Source organism: Peromyscus eremicus, chromosome 2, assembly GCF_949786415.1.
Source record: "Peromyscus eremicus chromosome 2, PerEre_H2_v1, whole genome shotgun sequence".
NCBI lineage: Eukaryota > Metazoa > Chordata > Mammalia > Rodentia > Cricetidae > Peromyscus > Peromyscus eremicus.
This window is the reverse complement of record NC_081417.1, coordinates 120,871,728-120,894,583: the sequence shown is the minus strand read 5'-3', so window position 1 is coordinate 120,894,583 and position 22,856 is coordinate 120,871,728. Positions and strand designations below refer to the sequence as shown.

At 53.3% G+C, this 22,856-nt stretch overlaps 1 protein-coding gene across 1 annotated transcript; it reads left to right on the top strand.

Moving 5' to 3' along the window:
- The first annotated feature begins 8,561 nt into the window (after nucleotides 1–8,561).
- Bsnd (barttin CLCNK type accessory subunit beta) lies at nucleotides 8,562–18,034 on the top strand. The gene is made up of 5 exons (XM_059256019.1): nucleotides 8,562–8,867; nucleotides 13,375–13,466; nucleotides 14,862–15,119; nucleotides 15,678–15,697; nucleotides 16,096–18,034. The coding sequence occupies exons 1-5, from the start codon at nucleotides 8,691–8,693 to the stop codon at nucleotides 16,479–16,481; spliced, it is 933 nt and encodes a 310-aa protein (XP_059112002.1). The 5' UTR covers nucleotides 8,562–8,690; the 3' UTR covers nucleotides 16,482–18,034.
- Nucleotides 18,035–22,856: the final 4,822 nt, after the last annotated feature.

Genomic DNA, 22,856 nt, shown 5'->3' with positions numbered 1-22,856 from the left:
GGGGAGGCCATCATCAGGGTCCCAACTGAAATAGGACCTCCAAACTGGTGTGCTGGGACCCAGCAGCTGACAGCTGGGAGATAATGTGCAGTGAACACACAAGGCCAGAGGCAGAAGCAGAAGCAGCCCAAATTTACACAACTGGTTTGTGGCCAAGAGAACATAAACGCCAATCTAAGCTCCCCTGAGCCTAGGTCCCACCCTGTACCACCACGGCAATGACTGAGGTGGAGTTGGCATTTTATAGCAGCGCCAGCCCCTGCCTCAGAGAGCCAAGTGGGAGGGCCCGCGTGTGGTGACAAGCAGCGGGCACTGAGCAGTATACTGAAAGCAGGACCACAGCCCTGGGCCAGAGGCCCTCGAACCGCTGCACGTCTCAGAATTGGAAGAGGTAAGCCTCCTCTACCAGGGGCCTCACTACTGTCCCTGAGTCTCCAGATGTGGCACCAATAGCAAACTTTCTCTCTGGCTTCATTCTGCCTGCTCCACTGTGCCACCAACTGGTCCAGTTCTGTCCATTCCTATACAGCTCCCAGCTCCCCCTTGCCCCACCCCCACCCCATCAGCTTGAGCTATAGATCACGAACTGGCAAATCAAATCCTTTTAACTCGGGCTGTGGTGCTCGTGCTGAAATGTGAGGGACACACAAGCGCCAGAGTAAGGGAGGGGTTTGTGGTCTGGGGTCACTTGCCCCTCTCTCAGGGACAGTGTCCTTCTCCAGTGTGCAGGCCAGGGGCCTAGAAGGCAGCAGGTGTCAGGGGTCAAGTTAAACCAGCTTCTCATTCGGGACACCATGTCAGTCTCATTCTCACTCAGGGGGACTAAGCGACATCCCCAAGGCCCCAAGGCAGCAGGGACTGAAACGCTGGCGAAGGTGGGAGCCCCAAGGGCCAGCGGGTGCTAGGCTAGGTCCTATCTCCTCCTCACCTGTGAAGGTCCTTCTTATTACAGATGTGTGTGGAGGGTCCCCATGTGGGGAAGCAGCCTGTGCAAGCTAAGAGCTCAAAGTACAGTCAGGATGTGGCTCCCTGGCTCTGCTGGACCACGGCGGGGAGTTGTATTGTCACTGCCTGATTCCTGCAGTCTTCTCAGGCCACTGAGCCTCTCAGTGACAAGTCCAGGTAGGGCCTGGCTCCCAGCTCACTCGGAAACGGCAAAAGCCCTTACATAGTCTGGGCTGGGAGAAGGCCTGCTCTGCATAGCAAACTTCCAGCTCCTACCAATGACTTCTGCCCCTTGCTCTTTGTTCCCAGCCAGACCCCTGGGCCTCCCTTCAGGAGTTCTGGCCCCTCCCATTCTGCCTTCCTGTCACATTCTCTCTTCCCAGAGGTTATCCTAGGCCACAAAGGAGTCTGGAGAGGTCTTGCCTCCCCTCTCTGGTGGTGACTTAGGCTGGGCCTTTATTAGACCCTCTGCAATTCCTAAGGGGTTTCCCAGGTGAGGTATTTACCACAGGGCATAGAGCTAATGAAAGGCCGGTGTGAACAGGTTCTGTCTTGGCAGCCGCTGAAGGGCAGGTGGGGAGGGCTAGCTGGCCACAAAGGACTCCTCTGTCTCTCTCCACAATCTGTCATCTGGCTCACGAAGGGGCAGTGACTTGGTTAAGGTCACCAGCCTGAGCCTGAGCTAAGACCATGGCAATCTCACCAAGGCAGGGTGCTGTCCCTTTCTGGGCTGTAGTGGCCTGGCTGAGGAACCTGTGGAGAAGCCAGCCACCCACAGCAGATCTGCTCCTTGCAGCCCTGCATGAAGCCAGGATGTTCCCTGCCATTGCCCTTCCCGGGCGGGCTCGTTTGTAGGCAATCCACCCACACTTGGATTCATCCTGGTTGGCCACCTAGCCAGCGACACCCAGATGTCAGGGACCTTTGTGACTCAGGCTTTCCATACGTTTCCCAGGATCCTTGCAAGTATGTGTCACTTAGTGACCCCCTGCCTGTCACTCCAGGCACCGTCCACCTTAAATCTGGCTTTCTAGAAACAAAGTGTGATTCCCTACCCCCTCCCCCTGTGACCCCCTGTGACCTCCTGGGACAGAGGCTCCTGTTAGTTTCAGGAAAATGTCACCCCAGAGCTCTCCTGCCCATACATTCTTGGCCTCCTCAGTTCTAGTCCTTACATTTCATCCCTCTCAAATACCATCCAGGGGGTTCCCTGTCCCAGACCCAGGGGACACGGACGCGAACAAAACTCAGTCACCCCTGTCAGCCACTGTAGTTTGGCTTTTAGTTAGAGACGGACAAGAGACAAAACAGATAATTTGTATAGTATGACAGATGGTGATTAAGGCTGTGGTGCACAACAGATTAGGAAAATTGAGGAAACCCCTTGGGGAAGGGCTTCTGCAGTCTAGAGAGTGGCCAGGGAAGATCCCACTAAGGTGACCGACCACAGGGTTAAAGACTTAGCAAGGGAGATAGCCATGCAGCTGTCTGGAGGAAGGTCATTCCAGGCAGCAGGAAAGGCAGGTGCAAAGGTCCTGGGGTGTCTGTGCACGTCAGGAAGAGCGTGGAGCCTGAATGACCTTAGGGTGAGTGATGACCTGGAGGGGTGATGGGCAGGCAGTATGCAAAAGTGATCTATGGACTTATGGACCACCTCAAGGCTTTTACCCTAAGAAGACAGGTTGCTACTCCAGAGTTCTGAGCAGAGCAGTGACATGTCCATTTGGATTAGAAAGAGACTTGAGGGGTCAAGGGTGGAAGCAGAGACCAGTGAGAGGGAGATGAGTGACTGGATTCTTGTTTATAGAAGGTAGAGTGTGGTGGTTTGAATATATGGTCCTCATAGACTCCTGTGTTTGACTGCTTGACCCATAGGGAGTGGTGTTATTAGGAGCTGTGGCTTTTTTGGAGTAAGTGTGACCTTGTTGGAAGAAGTGTGTCAATGTGGGGGCAGGCTTTAATGTCTCATAAGCTCAAGCCATTCCCAGAGTAGCACACAGTCTCCTTCTGTTGCCCGTGGATCAAGATGTAGAATTCTCAGCTTTCTCTCCAGCACCATGTCTGCCTGTACGCTGCCGTGTTTCCTGCCGTGATAATGGACCAAACCTCTGAACTGTAAACCATTCCAATTAAATGTTTTCCTGTATAAGAACTGCTGTGGTCATGGTGTCTCTTCACAGCAATAGAAACCCTAACTAAGACAGAAGTTGGTACTGGGGACTGGGGTATTGCTGTGATAAGCCTGCCATGATTTTGTTTGGAGGAATGTGGACTTTGGGAGTTTGAATTAGAAAAGCAGTTGACCACTTTAAGTGGGGCTTCATGGACCATTCCAGTAGAAACATGGAAGACAGCGGTGCTGAGGGTGACTTGAACTGTGGGGACCTGGCTCAAGAGGCTTCAGAGGAGAAGAATTTTAGTTTGTTGCCTAGAGATTGTTCTTGTGATATTTTGGTGAAGAATGTGGCTGCTTTTTGCTCTTGTCTGAAGAATCTGCCTGAGACTAAAGTGAAGAGATTTGGATTAATTCTGTTGGAGAGGAAATCTCAAAACAGTCTAGTATGGACTCTGTTGTGTTAAGTCTGATGAAGATTTATAATGAAAAGGAGCAAGCTGAGCAAGGAAAAATACAAAATGTACAGATTGAGAAAAAGAGGCACCAGGAAGTGGAATGGAGATTAATCCTGTGTTCAAGGAAATAAACAGATTAAGAAATGGAATAAAGGGAGTGGTGACCTCTGGGCAAGACCCAGCTAAGCTTCCAACTTGTGAAAAGGAATTAAAGAACAGCTTAGATCCAGGTGTGGTGGTGCACGCCCTTAATCCCAGTACTCAGAAGGCAGAGGCTGACAGATCTCTGAGTTCGAGGCCAGCCTGGTCTAAAGATCCAGTTTCAGGAAGGACAGCCAAACTTAGGCAGTGAAGGAAACCACTGAAAACAGAAAGCTGGTGAAGGTGTAGTTGAGTGAGGGGGCCATGTTTCAGCCCCAGTAAGCAGCAGAACTTGGCAGCTTCAGCCATGTGGTTCTGGCTTTAGAATCAAGGACAGAAGAAAGGGGTTATGGAATTTGCCTCAGCGACTAAGGAAAGCCTCTGGGGCTAAGCATGTGGCAGGAGTGTCCCTGCATGGAAGTCCAGAGAGGCCATTGTGTGAAACTGTGAAGGTGAAGCCTGGATTGCCTTGGAGACCCCAAGATGTTGGAGATGCCAGAGTCATGGGATACCTGCTGAGGAGAGCTGCTAACAGGGAATGGAACCAGCCCAAGAGAAAGAAGTGTGTTGCAGTCAACAAAGCTGAAAGAGTTGGTGATCTGAAGAGAGTTTTGACATCAGACATGGAGATGCAGTTTGGAGTTGCCCAGCTGGTTTTTGGTCTTGCTTTGATCCAGTATTTCCTCACTATGCTCCCTTTCCTCCATTTTTGAATGACAATTTATATCCTGTGTCATTATATGTTGGAGGTATGTGATCTGCTTTTTGATTTTGATTTTACAGGGGATTACAGTTAAGAGGTTTCATGAGTCTCAGAAGAGACTTTGTACCTTTAAACAAGGTTGAGACTGTGATAGACTACGGAGACTTTTGAAGTTGGACTAAATGCATTTTGCAATATGTTATGGCTACAAGCCTATGGGGGCCTGGGAGTGGAATGTGGTGGTTTGAATAGGATGGCCCCCATAGACTCATGTGTTTGGATGCTTGACCCATAGGGAGTGGCACTATTAGGAGGTTTGACATTGGAGGAAGTGTGTCACTGTGGGGGCGTGGACCTTGAGGTCTCATATGTTCATGCTATGGTCAATGTGGCTCACAGTTGCTTCTGCTGCCTGAGAATCAAGATGCAGAATTCTCAGCTCCTTCTCCAGCATCATGTCTGGTTGCATGCCGCCATGAAGATAATGGACTAAACCTCTGAAAATGTAAGACAGCCCCAATTAAATGTTTTCCTTTCAAGAGTTGTCCTGGTCATGGTGTCTCTTCACAGCAATAGCAACCCTAACCAAGACATAGAGTTTAACAGGATTTGGAAGACAAGAGGTGGGGGCGGTAGCCCGAGAAGGACCTGGAGGCAGCTGTGTGTAGCACGGGTGGGCTGTACACGGTGAATCACAATCACGCCGACCAGTCTTCATTCCGTTGTTCTGGAGATGATGCAGCTCCATCCCCGAAGCTGTGCCTGTCAGCATTGCCTCAACCTTCAGAGTGTCTGTACGGCACTAAGCAGAGGAGGTGAGAACATGGTTGATATCTGTTACTGACAGACTCTGGCTCCTCAGGACGAGACGAGCCTTGTCTTCATAGGTTTAGGTTTCTACTGGTGCTCAGTGTGTTCTGTCTTTGAGTATCTTGTGGGGCAGCTCACTCCCAGGATTCCCAGTTCCTTCAGGCATGTTCAACTTTTTGACTTGCAATACAATGCTGTTATTCACAAAGTTCACACTGAGAACAGGACAACTGAGTTACAAACAAAACAAAACAAAACAAAACAAAACAAAACAAAACAAAACAAAACAAAAAAACCACCACCACCAACAACAACAAAAGAACAGCATGGAAAAGACAAGGTTTCTCTGTGTAGCTTTGGTGCCTGTCCTGGAACTCACTTTGTAGTCCAGGCTGGCCTAGAACTCACGGAGATCTGCCTGGCTCTGCCTCTGGAGTGGTGAGATTAAAGACATGCACCACCACTGCCCCGCGTACATTTACAGTTTTGTGTTTGGCTGCGTTTTGTAGTTACTGGCCACAGGTTGGACACGCCTTCCAGAAGACAGCACTTCACAGGCGCCCTCTGCTGGAACACCACTGACTCCCAGACCGCTCCTGCGGCTCCTACCTCTTGGTGCCAGGAAACAGGTCAAAGCCAGAGTGGCCTCAGGCGTATGAGGGCAGGCACGTCTCTAGCAGAATCTTTCATTGCTCTGAGCACACACTCCCATTTAATTCTTTTTTGTCCATTCGGTTAGCATTTTTATACATTCTTTGAGAATTTCACGCACTACACCCCGATCACACACAAAATCTCACGTTGGCCGCTCTGCCACCTCCTCCCCATTCACCCAACGCTGAACTTTCTTTCTTCCCTTTTCCTTTCCCCGTGGAGTCCAGGCCCCAGGCTTAGTGGAGCTGGGGAACCCCAAGTGTGGTTGCTCCACTAGGGATCACCAAAGAAAATTGAGTCTCCCCCTCCCAGCAGCCAGATGCCAACAGCTCCCCAGCCAGTGGTCAAATCCACTCCTACCCTCTCCATTCCATGCGGGGACCCTGCCCAGCCAGAGCCAGTGCCGACCCTGTTAGTGATGCCACAACGGCCACCAGCTCATAGGTGCAACTGCCCAGCCCTGTCCAGAAAATCTGTGCCATGCCATCTACCACCTTCAGACCCCACAATCCCCTTACCCATCCCTGGGCGAAGATCCCTGAGCTCCAGGGGCAGGGGGGAGGGGAGGGTTGGGCCAAACACAATCCACCCAGGGCAGAGCACTTTACAGACTCTCACCCTCAGCACACTGAGCAGCCCGCCCAGTGTCCACTACAGAGAGGAACCCCTTTAATGAGGCCGAGAGACACACCCATCTCCCAGCACAGCAACAAGTCACTAAGAATTGCCTTGGCACAGTGTCTGTCCAGGACAACAACAGCACTGGACATTTGATTCTTTTCAAATGTTTTATTAATCCTTTGGGAATTTCATACAATGTATTTTGAATATATGCACCCTCCCTTCCCCACCTCCTCCCATAACCACCATCTCCACTTTCCATCCCTTCCCACACAGCTTTGAGATTTTTTTCCTTTTGTATTTCCCCCTTTTTCCTGTGGAGTCCGGTTTGTGTTGCCCCAGCTAGTCCTGCCCTATGGCCATTTAATTCTCGACTTCAGAGGTAACTGCTAAGTACCTGCCCTCCCTCCCCCGGCATGGCCGAGAGGGGACCCCTTAAGACCTGGAATGCGTATGTGCTCACTCTCTTGGCTACCTTGTGGTCTTGGATGCTGGATGCTGGTGCTTTGGATCAGGGCCATTTTCCAGAGGACCGTGTTGGACCGCACTTCACCCCTCCGGGATCCTGCAACCAACTCCCTTACGCTTTTGTGAATTAACCCAAAATAAATCCCTTTGATTATCAGATAAACTCCGTGGAATTGCCTCTTTACTGACTTATCTCAGAGTTTCTTACTCATTGCTACTACAAGGGCAAAGAGAGAAAAAAATCAGCAGAGAGGAGAATGCCCAGACCTTTCCAGAATGTCCAAAAGCCAGATCCGTTTACTTGAGCTCTGGTGGTATTAGGGAAGATCTTGGCCAATCTCTTTCACGCCTCAGACTTGGTTTCCTTATCTGAGAAGTGGGCATGGCAACTCTGCCACATGTTCCTGGGGCTGGGTGTACAGAGGCAGTGACAACAGGATGTGACAGCGCCAGGCCAGACACACTACAAGGCCACCAGGGGGCACGAGAAGCTTCTGTGGATGTGGCAGAGATTCATTCTCTGGCTTCTAGGACCGTATCACCTAGGTCCCGCTGGGCCTCGTCCTTTTTACAATGGGTACCAGCTAGGTTGCTCTGCATTCATGGCCTCTCTTTTCTCCGAGTCTCTTTAAGATGATTCTAATGTCTCCCTAGAGGTCCCTGGCCGGTTACAATCTCAAATGACTTTCCTTCCACTACACGTCACTTCCCGGTGCCAGACTGGGAGATGGCCTAATGGCCACTTACAATCCACAGGCGACAAAACTCAAATCCACTGCTTAAGTTCACCCTGGGACTGGAGGTGACCAGAGACTTGGCACCTGGGCAGTTTTCCCAGGGTGCTTGTTCCCAGTTCTTGTGAAGTGCAGCTAGACAGGGCAGTGATGGCGGGAGACAGAGATTGCAGAACCCTCTCTGGGAAGGGACACCATGGCCAGGCATGCTAGGAGAGGTGCATGTGTGAATACAATGGGGCACAAGGGACACGCACAGCCCATACAGGAAAGTCCCTGAGTACAGGGATTCAGGGAGCTCACTGGGAGCCCTGATGTTGCACAGGTCACTCACAAGAACTCCACCTGTCACGCTCTGGGTACCTGTGGTGACTCTGGGTCTCACTATTTGCGACTTTGGGCAGGTTACTTGTCTATTATGCCCGAGTCCCCATTTGTGAAGTGGCCCCTGTCTCCTTAAATGAACCGAACAGAGACATATCTAGGATGGTGACCATTTAGTGGGTACAGCTACTCCTATTGAGCCTAGATGATCAGGTGTCCTTGAGAAAGGGTGTCTTTAGGTGTCTAAACTGTCAGGCTGTGGGTTCTGGATGCCGCCACGGCCCCACCCCTGCTTCCCAGAGCTGGGAGGTGCAAAGCCTGTCTGGGCTCAGCTCCACCGTAGGCAAATGAGATGACGTCAAAACCATGGCTGGCCCAGCCCCTGTGACCTCCCCCAGCCCTCCACTGCCTCTGTCCCCTGCTCAGATTCACAAGCTCCCAACAGCTGGGCCCAGAGGGAAGGAGAGTGGCTGGAGGTAGATGGCTGGGCACTTGGGCCCACTGAAGCGTGTTACCTCCTGCCCTGCAGAACTGCGGGGCCCAGGGCTGGGAGCTGGACCTGTGGGGACCCGGACCTGTGGGGACCCTTCCTTGCTTTGAGCTTCACGCCTCCTCCAGCAGTGTATCATCCCTCACTGAGAGCCTGCTCAACGTTTGCCTAGGATTGTGGGCAGCCCTCTACTGGAGAGCTGGTCAGCTATCAGGCCTGGTTAGCCACCATGACTGATGAGAAGACCTTCCGAATCGGCTTCATTGTGCTGGGCCTTTTCCTCCTATCCCTCGGCACGTTCCTTATGAGCCACGATCGACCCCAGGTCTATGGCACCTTCTACGCTATGGGCAGCATCATGGTGATCGGGGGCGTCATCTGGAGCATGTGCCAATGCTATCCTAAGGTAGGGGGTGACAGGGGGTGGCAGGGGGTGGGGAGGGGGCAGGAGGACACATGGCTCTCATTGCCTCAGGTACCAACCCCTTGCCTCCAACGGCTATGTTCTTCCCATTTGGACTCCCCGTATTCTCTCTGTTCTGGGGGGGTATCCTTTTCGTTTATCCATCCATCTCTCATTGTGGCTGGTCAGAAGGCCCTCACATCTGATCCTTGAGCCAGCCAGAACGGGGACACAATGGGGTCCATGCACTGTCCCTGTGTTCGAGCAGAAGTTAGCCAGCATTTACTATCTTCCAAACTTGAACCCACAGCTCACCCCGACCCTATCCCAAGTGCTCTGTGTTTTCTGCGGTTCCCTTTCATCTCACAGATCCTGAAGCACAGATCTCAGGTGGGAGCTTGCTTTAGAGTAGCGTTGTGCCCTGAGTGTTCCATAACGGGTGCTCCATCCAGGATGCTCCATTCTATGCCCCCAGCTGCTGAGAGCGCTGTCGTGCTGGGTCTTTCTGAGTCACAGTATTTTCGTCTGTAAATCGGCTCCCCAGTCTTGGCTCTGCATAGCCCCGTGCTAACCCAAGTATGACGTGTGGAAGACAGGAAGGAGCACATTTGCAACCGTGGTGTTGGGTTTAGATAAACTGCTGCTGCTGCTGCTGTTGCTCTCCTTGATCCCCACGCAGCCCCGAGGGGTGAACCTGCCAGCGTTGTAAGCCTTCAGTGTCCAGAGAGGTGGGGTGGATTTTCCAATGTCACACGCTAGGTAGAGATAGACTCAGGGACACACGGAGAGCAACAAGGGTCTAGCTTGTGTTCTGTCTCTAAGTGCCTGGGAGGCTGAGCCACTTCATTCTCTAAGCCTCAGTTTCCTGAAATGTACAGTGTGAGTAGGAAAGGGGGACAGACATCTGAGGCCCCACTGAGCCTGGATACCTAGAGCCCTGTCCTCCTAGCTTCCTCCACCCCCCCCACTTTGGTGGGGAGTACCCAGAAGGAGTTCTAAGAGTTGGGGCCAGGCCCCAGCCTCTCCCAGCCCTACCCCCTCTGTGGCCAGCTCAGGCCTGTCACTTATATCTGGAGCTTGGGCAGTCTCAACTGGTTTGCAGCCCTTTCCAAAGCCGTTTACAGTCAACTCTCCTCTGCGTGCTCAATGTCCTGAGCAGAGGTCACTGGGAGAAGAGGGCCTTGAGGTCAGAGCCACCATGTCACCACCTAGGGAGGGTGGGGATGTTGGGAAGAAAGCATCCTTTCCAGGGGCAGCTGGTGGAGGGACTGAGTAACAGCAGGATGGCTGGTGGGGGGAACAGAGCTGAGGATTAATGGGTAACAGTTAAAGGTTCACGTGCTCCTGTGTGGGGAGGTGGTATGGCTAGTGGAAACCCACACCTCCTAGTGCCCCTCAAACCCCAGTTCAAGTCCCTGTGCCCTGTGCCAAGTCTGTGACCTTGGCAGAGACCCCCCCCCCCACTGTGCCTTGCATGGCCAAATGGAAGGGAGCAAATGGTGCTGTGGGGATTGGAGGGGGCCTGGTGACCGTGCCTGTGTGAAGCAGGTGCGGAGACGTTGTTCTTGAGAGGATGTTACCAGCACTCGGAGGTCTGCAGGGGAAGCAGGGAGGACACCAGCTGTTAGAGCTGTCACAATTGGAATAGGAGGAAGAAAGGACTCCCACTCTTCACCATGGCTGTTCTGTTGGGTTTGCATGCAAACCTGGTTGGATTTGGTACTCAGCTGGGCCTCAAACATGGGTCAAGTGGGAGAACTGAGCTGGCCCCAGAGCTGGGGGCTTCTGAAGACGCTGAGCTTAGAAGCTGAGATGGAACGGGGAGCGAGGAAGAAGAGTGGAGTGGCAGGGAGAGATGCAGGCTCTGCATCCTCTGCTCCTTACTTCTGTCTGCTCTGCTGCAGCTCAAAACCAGGACCTGGTAGTTGAAGGACCTGTCCCCTTTGTGGGCTTCCCTCTCTATGCTTCCTCCCTCTAGGGACTGGTCAGTGTTTAGCCTGAACTCAGATCTGATAGGTACTCTCCTGCTAAAAATTCTTCTGGAATGCCCGTGGCCATGGATAAAGGTTGAAATCCTTGGTCTGATGTTCTGAGGGTTTCCAAGTCTGGTCCTGCTCCTGATCATCAATTCTGCATATCTTTTCTTCTTCTTCTTCTTCTTCTTCTTCTTCTTCTTCTTCTTCTTCTTCTTCTTCTTCTTCTTCTTCTTCTTCTTCTTCTTCTTCTTCTTCTTCTCCTCCTCCTCCTCCTCCTCCTCCTCCTCCTCCTCCTCCTCCTCCTCCTCCTCCTCCTTCTTCTTTTTCTTCTTCTGTTTTTTTTTTTTTTGAGACAAGGTTTCTTTGTGTAGCTTTGCACCTTTCCTGGAACTCACTCTGTAGCCCAGGCTGGCCTCAAACTCACAGAGATGCGCCTGGCTCGGCCTCCCAAGTGCTGGGATTAAAGGCGTGCGCCACCACCGCCCGGCCTCTTTCTCTTTCTTTAGGAAAAGAATCTGTGTTCTAGGATGTTGCTTCCCCTCTGTCTCCTCCAAGCTCCTCATGTCAGTGATGGTAGTCATGATTGTAGTGGTGGTGATGGCAATGTTGATTGTGATAGTAATGGTGATGATGGTAATGTTTGTGGTGGTGGTGATGATAGGATGGCAATGATGATGATGATGATTGTGGTGGCAATAGTGATGATGGTGATAGCAATAGTGATGATGGTAATGATGGAGATGGGTATGGTAGTGATGATGGTGATAGAGTAGATGATGATGATGATGATGATGATGATGATACCTGGGCCAGGAGATAGTGAGGAAAAAGAGGTAAATCTTGTTTTTGTTTTTTATTTGTGTTTTGTTTTGGTTTTCCAGATAGGGTTTCTCTGTGTAGCTTTGTGCCTTTCCTGGAACTCACTCTGTAGCCCAGGCTGGCCTCGAACTCACAGAGATCCGCCTGCCTCTGCCTCCCGAGTGCTGGGATTAAAGGCGTGCACCAGCATCGCCTGGCTAAAAGAGGTAAATTTTAAAAAGTATGGAACCAGCTGGCCCCAGAGCATCCTTAGTGCAGATGTAAGATGGAGGTGCCTCCTCAGGAATGTAAGAGCTTCTCTACCCATCACCCCCTTCTTTCCACCATCATGGAACTTTGCTGGTGCAGAGAGTGCCTCCCTCACCGTACTCTGTGGAAAGGGACAAAGTGTTGTTTGTGAACCTGGAGCAGTTCAGCAGGGGGTCATCAGGTGTTGCATGAAAAATGTTCAGATTTGTGTGTCCACTGGTTTGGTCTTTGTTGGGCCAGGTTGTGATTTACTGAGAAGCCCTGTATCCTGGTACTATATTGAGAGAGTCCTCTGTATTGGCTCAGGGAGTCCTCACAGCTCTGCTGGGACACAGGCCTTTAAAAACCCCATACAATATATAAGCACAGGATCCACTGATTTAACCACAGGTAAGCATGCAGTTCTGAGGCATCCGGTCATTCTCAGTGTGGTCAGCCCATTTCCAGAACTCTTTCCAGACTAGGAGATGAAAGATTTACACCCACCAAGCAACAGTTCCCCATTACCACTCTCATTTGTCTTGCGGAGCCGCCAGCCTGCTCTCCGACCTTCACAACCTGGTACACAGGGAAGTGGAGTCTTAGAGTGTTTGTCTCCGCCCCCACCCCCCAATCTGGCATGTGTCACTCAGCATCGTGGCTTCAGTGCTCACCTTTGCTGTAACATGCATCAGAACTTCCTTCCCAAGGCTAACAGGCACGCCATTGTGTACGTCCCTGTATTTTGTTGTCTATACCCATCAGTGGACCCTGGGGCACCTCCTGGTTGTGGTACACAGTGCTTCTCTAAGCAGGTGTCTCTTGGAGGCATCTCTCATTAACCACAAGAGTTCAAAGAGGCTCTGGAAGGATGGATGGTTCCCAGGACCCACAGCAAGGACCTGGTAGTGAAGAGACGCCCACCTGTCTCCAGGACCCCAAAGGCAGGGCTCGTTCTGCCTCACCTGGCTCGCTCCTTCATGGCCTTCCTTCCCAACCCCGGTGGCCACCCCTGTAGTTAGGCTGCTTGTTGTGGGCACACCCTCAGCCACCTGTGCCTCTGCCTGTCCACCACAGCTGTGTCCTGTGAGGCACGAGTCAGTGACTGGCTGACCACTCACTCGACAGGTGCCGATACAGCACCCCTTGTAGAAACCTCTGGGAAATGGTGGGCCTGGGCTCCAGGGTAGGGCATCTCTCTTACCCACTGCTGCCCCCCGGTGCCCAGATGGTGTCTGCACAGGGTGGGTTCTCGGGATTGTCCGGTAAAGGAAGAACATGGTGTGGACAGGAACCTAGATCTGTCTACCCACTGGGGCTGAACCACACACAGAAACTCCCTCATCAAGCAGAGGACCTGTGAGGTCCTCCTCTCCTACAGTCTGCAGAGAAGTTTGCAGAGGCTCTGGGCCCAGCAGCCAGGGTGTGTGGCGACAGCCAGCTCTATCCCTGGTCCATTGCAAAGACCATATCCTCCCTCCTTGCAGATCAGCTTTGTACCGGCAGACTCTGACTTTCAAGGCATCTTGTCCCCAAAGACCCTGAGCCTGCTGGAGAACAGGCTTTCGGAGGTGAAGAGGTAAGTGCAGGGAGAATGGACCCGCGGTCTAGCCTCCTGTCAAAAGTGGGGAGGAGGGGAGCAAGGGAAGAGGTAAGGAGGGAGCGGACCAGCATAGCTGGGCTGGGTGTCTGACTCTCTTATCCTGTCCAGCTTCCTCTTTGCCTCCTGTTTTCTGAGAAATCACACGTCATTTCTAACTCCCGGTTTTGTGCATCTTAACATCGTCATTCCTATTTTCTAGATGTAGACGCTGAGGCTCCAAGAAACACAAACTTCAGATCTCGTGGGGAGTCAGGGCTGGAGACAGGTCTGAATCCTGGCCTGACTTGGCCATGGAGGTGTCAAGGCCTGTTTCTGGTTTGGGGCAGAGCCAAGAACCCTTTGGCTTTGGTTAATCCCCTGAGCTGTGACTCCAAAGGCCGGCCACAGGCCCTGGAGCTATGGGGGCTCAGAGCCACTCCGCTTTGCTTGGGGGAGTTTGTAATGCTGGCATTTTCCATTCCTGACACCACAGGGTGAAGCGCCCCAGTGGGAAACAGTGAACACACCCCGGTGGGTGGGGCCACCCCCCAAGAAACATCTCAGGGGCAACAACTTAGCTCAGGCCACCTGGGGTCCCTTCCTTTGTCTTGTCACCCCCCCCAGTCATGTGACCTTAGACAAGGGCCTAGTCCCTGAAACACAGTGCAGGGAGCAGATCACTGTGGACCTGATCCACCAAGCAGGGGCTGTGTCGCTCTCTGTATAAGTCAGTTTGCTGTGCCTCAGTTCCCTTGCAGCACCTCCTGGAATGACAGGGGGTGTAGACAATCACTCCCCAGCCTTGCGGGCAAGGAGCCTCCAAGCAGCTGTGGTTCACTCTACTAAGCGTCAAAGCTGTGACTGCTGCAATGAGGTGTACCCCAGCCAGCCTCCATGCTGAGCCCTCTCATGTATCTATCTGTCTCTCTATCTATCTATCTATCTATCTATCTATCTATCTATCTATCTATCTGTGTATCTATCTATCTATCTAATTTTGTTTTGCCTGCATGTATGTCTGTGTGAGGGTGTCAAATCCTCTGGAACTGGATTTATAGACAGTTGTGAGCTGCCTTGAGGGTGCTGGGAATTGAACCCGGGTCCTCTCGAAGAGTAGTTAGTGCATCTCTCTAGTCCCGAGTCCTCTCCGTCTTACCATTACATGCTGTGGATACCTTTCAAGACATTATGTGATGTTGACTTGGGATCAGGCCAGAGCTCTGTACACCTAGTTGGGCCTCAGCCTCACCATCTGTGGGCCTGGGCACAGTGATGCCCCTGAAGTGTTTCTTTTGAAGTCAGTGGGCCCATCCCCCCAGAGCAGACAGGGGGCCATGGTGAGAGAACTCATGTCTACCTGCCCACTTCTCTCCCACCATCTGTTGGACCCAGCCCCCAAGCCCCCTACGTCAGGCTGTGGGAAGAAGCCGCCTATGACCAGAGCCTTCCAGACTTCACTCACATCCAAATGAAGGTCCTGGGCTACAGTGAGGATCCCAGGCCCCTGCTGGCCCCTGAGCTGAAGACAGGAGTCAGCAGTGGTGGGGAAGGAGAGCCTCCTCAGACTGCTCAGGCCTGGATGGAAGCTACGGTGGTCGTCCACAGGGGCGTGGATGAGACTGAGGGAGAAAGACCCCATACTCAGAGCAGGTGAGTGGGCAGCATAGGGGTGGCAGTGCTGCCCAGGTCTAGGGCAAGTGCAGGTGTGTGTGTGTGTGTGTGTGTGTGTGTGTGTGTGTGTGTGTGTTTGTGTGTGTGTGTGTGTGTGCAGGGACACTTGGGAGTGAGCAGCAGAGGGCGGGAGAGTCACAGGCAAATGAGGCTGGCCTGGGGCTCTAAAGAACCTAGGTGCTGATCCCGACTCCTTGGCTCTGTAAGCGTCGGTTTTGGACTCTCCTGAGCAGTTTCTCCCAGGGGGACAGTCATTTTTATCACACAGGGACAATGCTTTAAGTGCCCAGCACACCGTTCTTCCTTTTCCAAATGCTTGTCGTGAGCAGCAGGAGGCCAGGAGCCAGAGGGCTTGGATTTAAATCCTGGCTGGGCTGTTGACCTGCTCGGTGTCTCGGGCAAGTTTTAGTCCCCGCCACAGCCCAGTTCCTGTTTCTTTTCCAGTCAAGTCTCTGATTGCTCCACTCATCCACATCATTACTGGACACTAGCTCATTCTCAGGCCTCAGCTGGCCTCCAGTCTCCTGGAGCTCCCAGTCCGCTGCTGGGGGTGGGGGGTGAGGGAACGAGAAGGACACAGAGGGACCCGCAGTGGGAAATGGCCTGTGAGGGGCCAGAGAAGGATCCCGAACGCCTGTAGTTGTGGACGGGCCACCTGGCTGGCTGTTTTATTTTTGTTTTAGTTTTTGTTTTTTTTTAATAACATCCCTGTCGCTAGGGCACCTACTCAGTGCCAGGCACTGTGTGAAGAGCTGTGAACATTTTAGCTGCTGCACATCTCAGAAGCAACCACATGGGAGAGGAGAGGACTCACATTGCCCCCAATTTCCAGGGGGAAAAAAAGGAAGCCCAGAGATACGCGAAGTTACTGCAGCTAGCGGCTGAGATCTGGACCCAGACAGTGTGATGCAGGGCCCACCCTTCACTCATTCTCTTTGCCTCTGCAGCCCTCCAGGCCCTGCACCCCTGGCCTCCTTCCAAGATGACCTGGACATGGGTTCCAGTGAAGGCAGTAGCCCCCACCCGTCCCCACCCAACAGAGATGAGCCACACCCACAGGTGCCGTGGGCCAGCAGGGGTCCACTGGATCGCTTCAGTGACTTTGCCCTCATTGATGACACCCCCACATCAGAGGACGTGGTCCTGGAGGGGCAGGTGCGGGAAGCAGCTCTGCCCAGCAAGCAGCGGCGGTCCCTGCGGGTGACGGAGGAGGAGACTGTCCAGACAAGTGCGGAGGAACCCGAGCAGGAGGAGGAAGACCTGTACTATGGGCTACCAGACAGCCCTGGGGACCCCCTCCCCGACAAAGAGTTGGGCTTCGAGCCCGATGTCCAGGGCTGAGATGAAACTGCTTCTGAGTCTAGCCTGACAGTACTGCTCTCTTCATGTGACCCCATAAGGTCTCAGTTTTCCTCCCCCCAAATGGGATTGTATGGCAGGTCAGGTGAGGCAGTGAGCTGAGGCATCTTGGGAACTGAAAAGAACACACATGGGAGGCGGCAATCACCCCCCACCTCCAGTGAGTACATGCTTCGGATTGCAGCTTGTTCTGCTGACCTGCAGGTCAAGTGGGCTTTTCTGAGTGTTACAGCCAGACCCACTGAAGCCCTTTCCATTTCCTAATGCTGACCTCTAATTGGGCCCTCTGTGGTGTTACCCAGGGCCTCTGCTCCTTCATGGAGGCCTCTCAGGGCCCCATGTCTACTGAGGTTTGGTCCTCTGATGGGTGGTTTGACTCACCCCACTCAGAGCTGACGAGGTCTCCTGGCTCAGTCTCATTAGCAGCTCCCCTGCTCTGGGTTCTGTGACCCTCTGTGGCTGACCTCTGCTGACCTAACCTGACCTCTAGGCACCTCTCTGGTCCCTCCTGTTCCTGCAGCTGCCGATAGCTCGTGCCCATGCCCATGCCTATGCCCATGCCCATGCCCATGCTTGAGCTGTCTTTTTCCATTGTGCCGGGCAAATTCACTCATTCCTATATCCCCGCCTAAGTGACCTTCTTCTGCCAGCTCTCCTGGCGTCCCAACTGCTAGGTGAGAATGTTCTCTCTGGGGAGTGAGCATCCATTTCTGTGGCCTGTTGCTTGCCACTGCCCTGGGACAACTTCTTGGCCTCATTCACCACACTTTGCAGGGGATGTTGGGCATGTGCAGATCTCAGCAGATCTGGGAACCTTTGCAGATGATGTCACCCTCCCCCTTTTGACAAGTATGGCTCCTTAGTCTCTGGCACTCACTTTTCTAAAGGGCTTCTGGACAGTCACAAAACCAGGCAAAAAGCTGCCCGAAGAGCCCAGCAGCAGCTTGTGGAACATGCTTTGCCCTGGCTTCAAGTGGGCAAAATCCAGCTGCTGGGTTAATTCCACTTGATGTCTTTGGCATTTCCTGAGCATCTGCTGCTATATGCCAGGCATTTAGCATTGGAAAGAGACATTGGTCCTTGACCCCCAAAGGGCTCACAATCTCATGAGCTTGCTGTCTTGTAAGTTGGGGACAAAGCATGGAGCAGAAGCTGGGGTCACCCCAGCCTGCAAATCTGGCAAAGCCCTCTGCTCTTAGCCCAGGGCAGAGGAAGCCACAGGGAGGAGGGTGCTGCTACCTCCTCCAGGCAGGTCCACACACTTAGAGCTGTCGTGAGACATCTAGGAGCATGACTCTGGTGAAGGTCGGAGGTCCCAGACAAGGAAAAGAGATAGCACTGGTGCTGAGTGAGAAGACACCGTCACCCTCCTGCCTTCCGGGACATTTCTACCTCTTCAGTAAAGATGCCTCCACCAGGCACCTCCTCTCTGCTGATAGAACCAGCCATGGGCCAGGTGAAATGGAGCAGGCTGCTGTGTACTGCTGGCCCAGGCAGGGATGTCTGTGACCCACATCAGACAGAGCTGAGCCAGCAGCAAGGACTGAAATAAAAAACGTTTTCAACATTAAAAGGTCACCTTTATTTGCCTGCGAATTCTTTTCTGTGAAACTGCCCATTCCCTCCGGGCAGAATAAAATGAGGCTTCATGCCTGACTGGCACCGAGGGGCCTCTCTGAGAAGGGAGCAGCAGACACAGCAGTGTGGCCATGTGGGACAGCTGTGTGTGTGTGGGGGGGAGTGGCCCCCATGCCCAGAATCATAGCCGCGGAGGCTTCAGGTACCAAGAGTCTCTAGCTGCCAGCCATGGGGCAAAGGAAAGTTAGCTCTGTCCCTCCTACAGGTGGGGGGTCTACAGGTGGCTCCCCCACCTGTGTGGCACCCCTCACAGGTGTGCAGTGGGAAGACCATGTTCCTGGGTTGCCTGGGATGAGCCCGCTAACACGAACATTTCTGCTGAGGATAGGCACTCACTCAAAGCCAGCTCATGGCGTGGGTGGGGAGCAACCTTGGCAAGAAAGGATACCCTAGGGGATCGGGGCTTCTGTTAGGTGGCTGCCAGGGAGCAAGTTTTGCTCCAGATCAGGCAGTGTCAAGAACAGGGGGGTTTCTATGATTCTGTGACCCACTGTCCTGGAAGGGGAAGAGCCTGGACAGAGCTACCCTGTGATGAGAAAGCAGCAGGGATCATCCAGAGGTGGTTGGAGCGGGCAGGGGTGGGGTGGGGGTGTAGGGGTGTGGGGGTGGGTGGGGAGGCTGGGGATGGTGTCTGCTCCTTTTGTGGCTTGGTCACCACTCACTTTGCATGTGCCTAGTCCAGGCTGTTTTTGCTATCCCCAATCTCAGCCCTCCCTGCTCCACGTCAGCCTCTGGAGGCTGCGGGTGACCGGTAGGTATGGGTGGAGGGGAGGGCACTGTGGATTTTGATAGCGAGGAAGGGCTGTGAACTTGGGCAGCAGGGGCAGTGGCCCACTTCCTCCCACTCTCGCCTTGCCTCACTGACTCAGTGGTGGGTGATCCTGGCACCTCTGGATATCCCTCTACATGACCGATGGGATCAGAGGGGAGCAGTGATGGCCTAGAGTAGCCAGAAGGGGCTAGAGGAGCCCAGTGGGTGTCATACCCTGGATTCCAGCCTCCAGCCCCAGGTCCTGGTTTGCACGCAGGGGCAGAAAGTCCTGGCATTTGCTCTCCCTGTCTGACTGTGGGAGTTTCCACTCTAGAGGGAAAGTCCCTGGGGAGGGGTGGCATGGGCAGGCAGTCGTCCTGAGGGCCTTGAGCACTGGCCTGCTAATGGTTTGTTGTGACCTGGGAACCCTGCCGTCCTTCCTATACACCTTCTCTCCACATGACAGACAAGATTGCACCTCCATTCTCCATCCTTGGGCACACTCACACCCTTTATCCCATCTGGTTCTCAGAAAAGCCCTGGGAGGAGGCAGTCTGTTGACCACACATGGCCAATGTCCTAAATCTCAGACTCTGAGCTCCAAACGGACCTGGGTTCACACTCATCCTCTGCCAGGTCCTTGCTCTACAGACTTGAACAAGTTGCTGTCTGTCTGCACTCCTGTCGTGAAGACAATCCCAATGGTTGGAGCCATGGGTGAGATGGACAAACGGATACGGTACCCCCCTGCACATCGCAGGTATTCCAACAGTGTCAGGCTTCCTTCCCGCTCGGCGCCTGTGTCCTCGTTAGTGAAGTAGGATCACTTCCTACTTCAACCGGTGACTCAGGAGGGAGAGAGTGTAAAAACTCCCACAGGGGATGCTTGAGTATGTGTGCCAGAGGTGTTCTGGCCGTGAGCGGCATGGAGCTGAGCAGGGCGTCTCCTGAGGGAGAGGTCGGTGCTTGTGAGGTTCCTGCAGCCTCCCAGGAGTCAGGAAGAGGAAGAACAAGGACAGGAGCCCTGTGCCTTACAGGTAGCATGGTGCATGGTGGCCCTGCTCTGTAGGCCTGCTCAGAGGCCACGCCTGCTTCCCAGGTCTCCTGCCGGCACTGAGATGTTGGTGCTGCAGGGGCCAAGCTGGGACCCCAGCGCAGGTCCTCTGAGTGGCCCCCAGGGCCATCTTGTCCACAGAGTCGTAGGACTCGATAACACACCTGCCCTGCTGTGCCACACGATTTCCTCTGACCCTTACAGCCTGCAAGATTGCATTTCCCCATTTGTCAGGAAACTGAGGCTCAGAGAGGCTGAATCATTGTCCGTTTTCCCAGAGGAAAGCTAACTGGAGGCGAGGAAATCTAGTTGTAAGATCTTCAACTCCTGACTGGAGGTGCCTGTAGCCCCAGGCTATTCACAGAAGACAGACTAGCCAGTCAGGCCACATGGAACGTCCCCCTGTGCCCACTTACTGCTGCGAAGGGGGAGACTCCCACCTCCCGTGATTCCCTACTGTATTCTGTTGAAGGTTGGAGTCCTTAGCCTGGCCTCACAGCCATTCATCATCTGACCTCTGCTGCCCTTTGCCGTTGAATAATTCACTATGTCGAGCACGTCCAGCACCGCAGACCTACCTCCGTGCTGTCCTGGGTTTGGGTACCCCTGCTCCTGGATGCCCTTCTCTTCCAGCCCTCCGGGCTTGGCTCAAATTCTCTATCTGCTCCTGGACTCTCTGAACCAGCCTGCCCCCTGCCAGGGCAGAACGCATCCCCTTAGCAAGCTGTCCTCCAGACCCTTTTCAGCCGTGCATGGCTCTGTTCCTGCTCTTCCCTGGGATGGTTCGGTGATTACCCATCTCCGCTCCTGAAACGAGAAGGCTTCAGGAGCCTTTTCCTCCTACCCCTCCACCCTTTTGCTCAGGAAAGTGAGAACAGCCGTTCTGTGGGGCAGAGTGGAGCTGGAGGGAGCCGGGTGCCCACTCTGCAGGTTACCAGCACAGGTACAATGATTCCCAGCTTGGGACAGAGGACCAGCTTTAGAGCATCAGCCCTGAGTGTGGGGCTGGGCTTCCATCTGGCCTGTGACTATGGCTGAGACATTTCATCTTTCTGGACTGAATTGTCCTTCTCTATAAAGTGGAGGCAGTAACACAGACATCAGGGGCACGCTGTAATGATTAAATGGGATGCTGTATATGGGGTGGGTGGCATGGGCACGGTGCCAGTGAGCCCTCCACCAACCATGTTTACCATTACTCTCCTCACTTGCAGAAATGAGCAGACTGTGTGCAGAACCTAGACACTAGGATTCAATGGAGGCACAAGGCTGGCACTCCAACTCTGTCACCAGCATTTCCAAATGCAGGGGATGAACCTGGTGAGTTAGGGACCCCGCCCCCCCATCTCCATTCTGAATGAGCAAGCTAGAGACTCCGGAGGAATGGATGCTTCTGTGTTTTGTTTTGTCTTTTTTGATTGGATTGTCAAGGACCATGAGCTGGGACCTAGACAGGGACAAAGGAGAGATGGGATCTCAGACAGGACATGGCAGAGGCTAGCTCCAGGAAGGGAAGGAAGGGTGTCCCTCAAACCTGAGGAAACTGGTATGCCTGGAGCAGTGGAAGTCAAGGTCAGAGAGGCAGCTGCTGTGGTCTGGGGCTCTTTGAATTGTTGCACCGAGCCGGATTTGGTCTTAACAGCCAGGGGACTTGATGACACTCAGAAGCAAAGGAAAGGAATGCTGAAGACCCATATTGTTAACAGGCGTAAAAGGGACCCAGGCACGCTGGTGACCCAAGGACGCCTGTGCCCTGGGGTCAGCACTGACTGCCCATGAAGATTTATGTCCTGGCAGTCCTCACTGGATGCCTGGTCAGGCCTGAAGGTTCTGGAGCTGTGGTCCCGGATCATTGTTGCTTATTACAGGCCCAGCCAACCTACATAGCAGAACCCAGGGCTTCTGCCCAAGACACCAGAGCCCTGGTTCAGGCCGAGTACAGCTCAGGGATGACCCAGAGCTAACTCAGGGTCCCAGGCAGGCCCGACAGCTCCAGTGCCCTGTAGAAGACACAAGTTCTCAAGCTGTGCATCGTTTGCACTTAGACCCGGGAAGAGGAGAGCAAGTGAGGCCAGAGGTTAAGTAGCAATGGCAAACTTTAAATGTCTGCCCACAAGCCTAGCGGGCGGGAACGGACAGATTCCATTCACTCACTCACTCACTCATTCATTCATTCATTCTGGCTATAAAGACTCTCTAAACTTCTGCTAGGTGCCACTTCTGTGCCAGGTCCTGAGGACAGAAACGTGGCTGGCCCTGGCCTGTCAGGAGATCTTGACTCTCCTGGGACAGCGGCAGAATGAGCTAATGGCTTTCTGAGGGTTAGGGACGAGCCGAGGGAGGCATGGAAGGATAGAACTTGCCTGAGAGTGAGCAGGAAGGAGGTTAAGGGGAGTGAGCAAAGGGAGTGAGCAAGGTCTGTTCCAGGCACACATCTGTTCTGTAGGTGGTATTCCCTGGTGGGACTCAATGGAATCCTGCTTGTGCAAAGGCCTGGGGAGAGTCATCCTTCACATTCTAGACTGGCCCGGAAGCAGATGGAAACTGCGGCTAGGGACAGGCATGGAGGGTGACAGGAGAAGATGGAAGAACAGGAGAGACAGGACTAGATTTGGGAGGTTTGGGTGTTCCAGGGGAAGCCAGAGGGTTAGTTTGACAAGGACACAGAAGGAGGGGATTTCATAACATATGTAACAGAATGTGTGTGTGTGTGTGTGTGTGTGTATGTGTGTGTGTGTGTGTGGTGTGTGTGTATGTGTGTGTGTGGTGTGGTGGTGTGTGTGTGTGTATGTGTGTGTGTGTGTGTGGTGTGGTGGTGGTGGTGTGTGTGTGTGTGTGTGTGGTGTGGTGTGGTGGTGGTGGTGGTGGTGTGTGTGTATGTGTGTGTGTGTGTGTGTGTGTGGTGTGGTGGTGG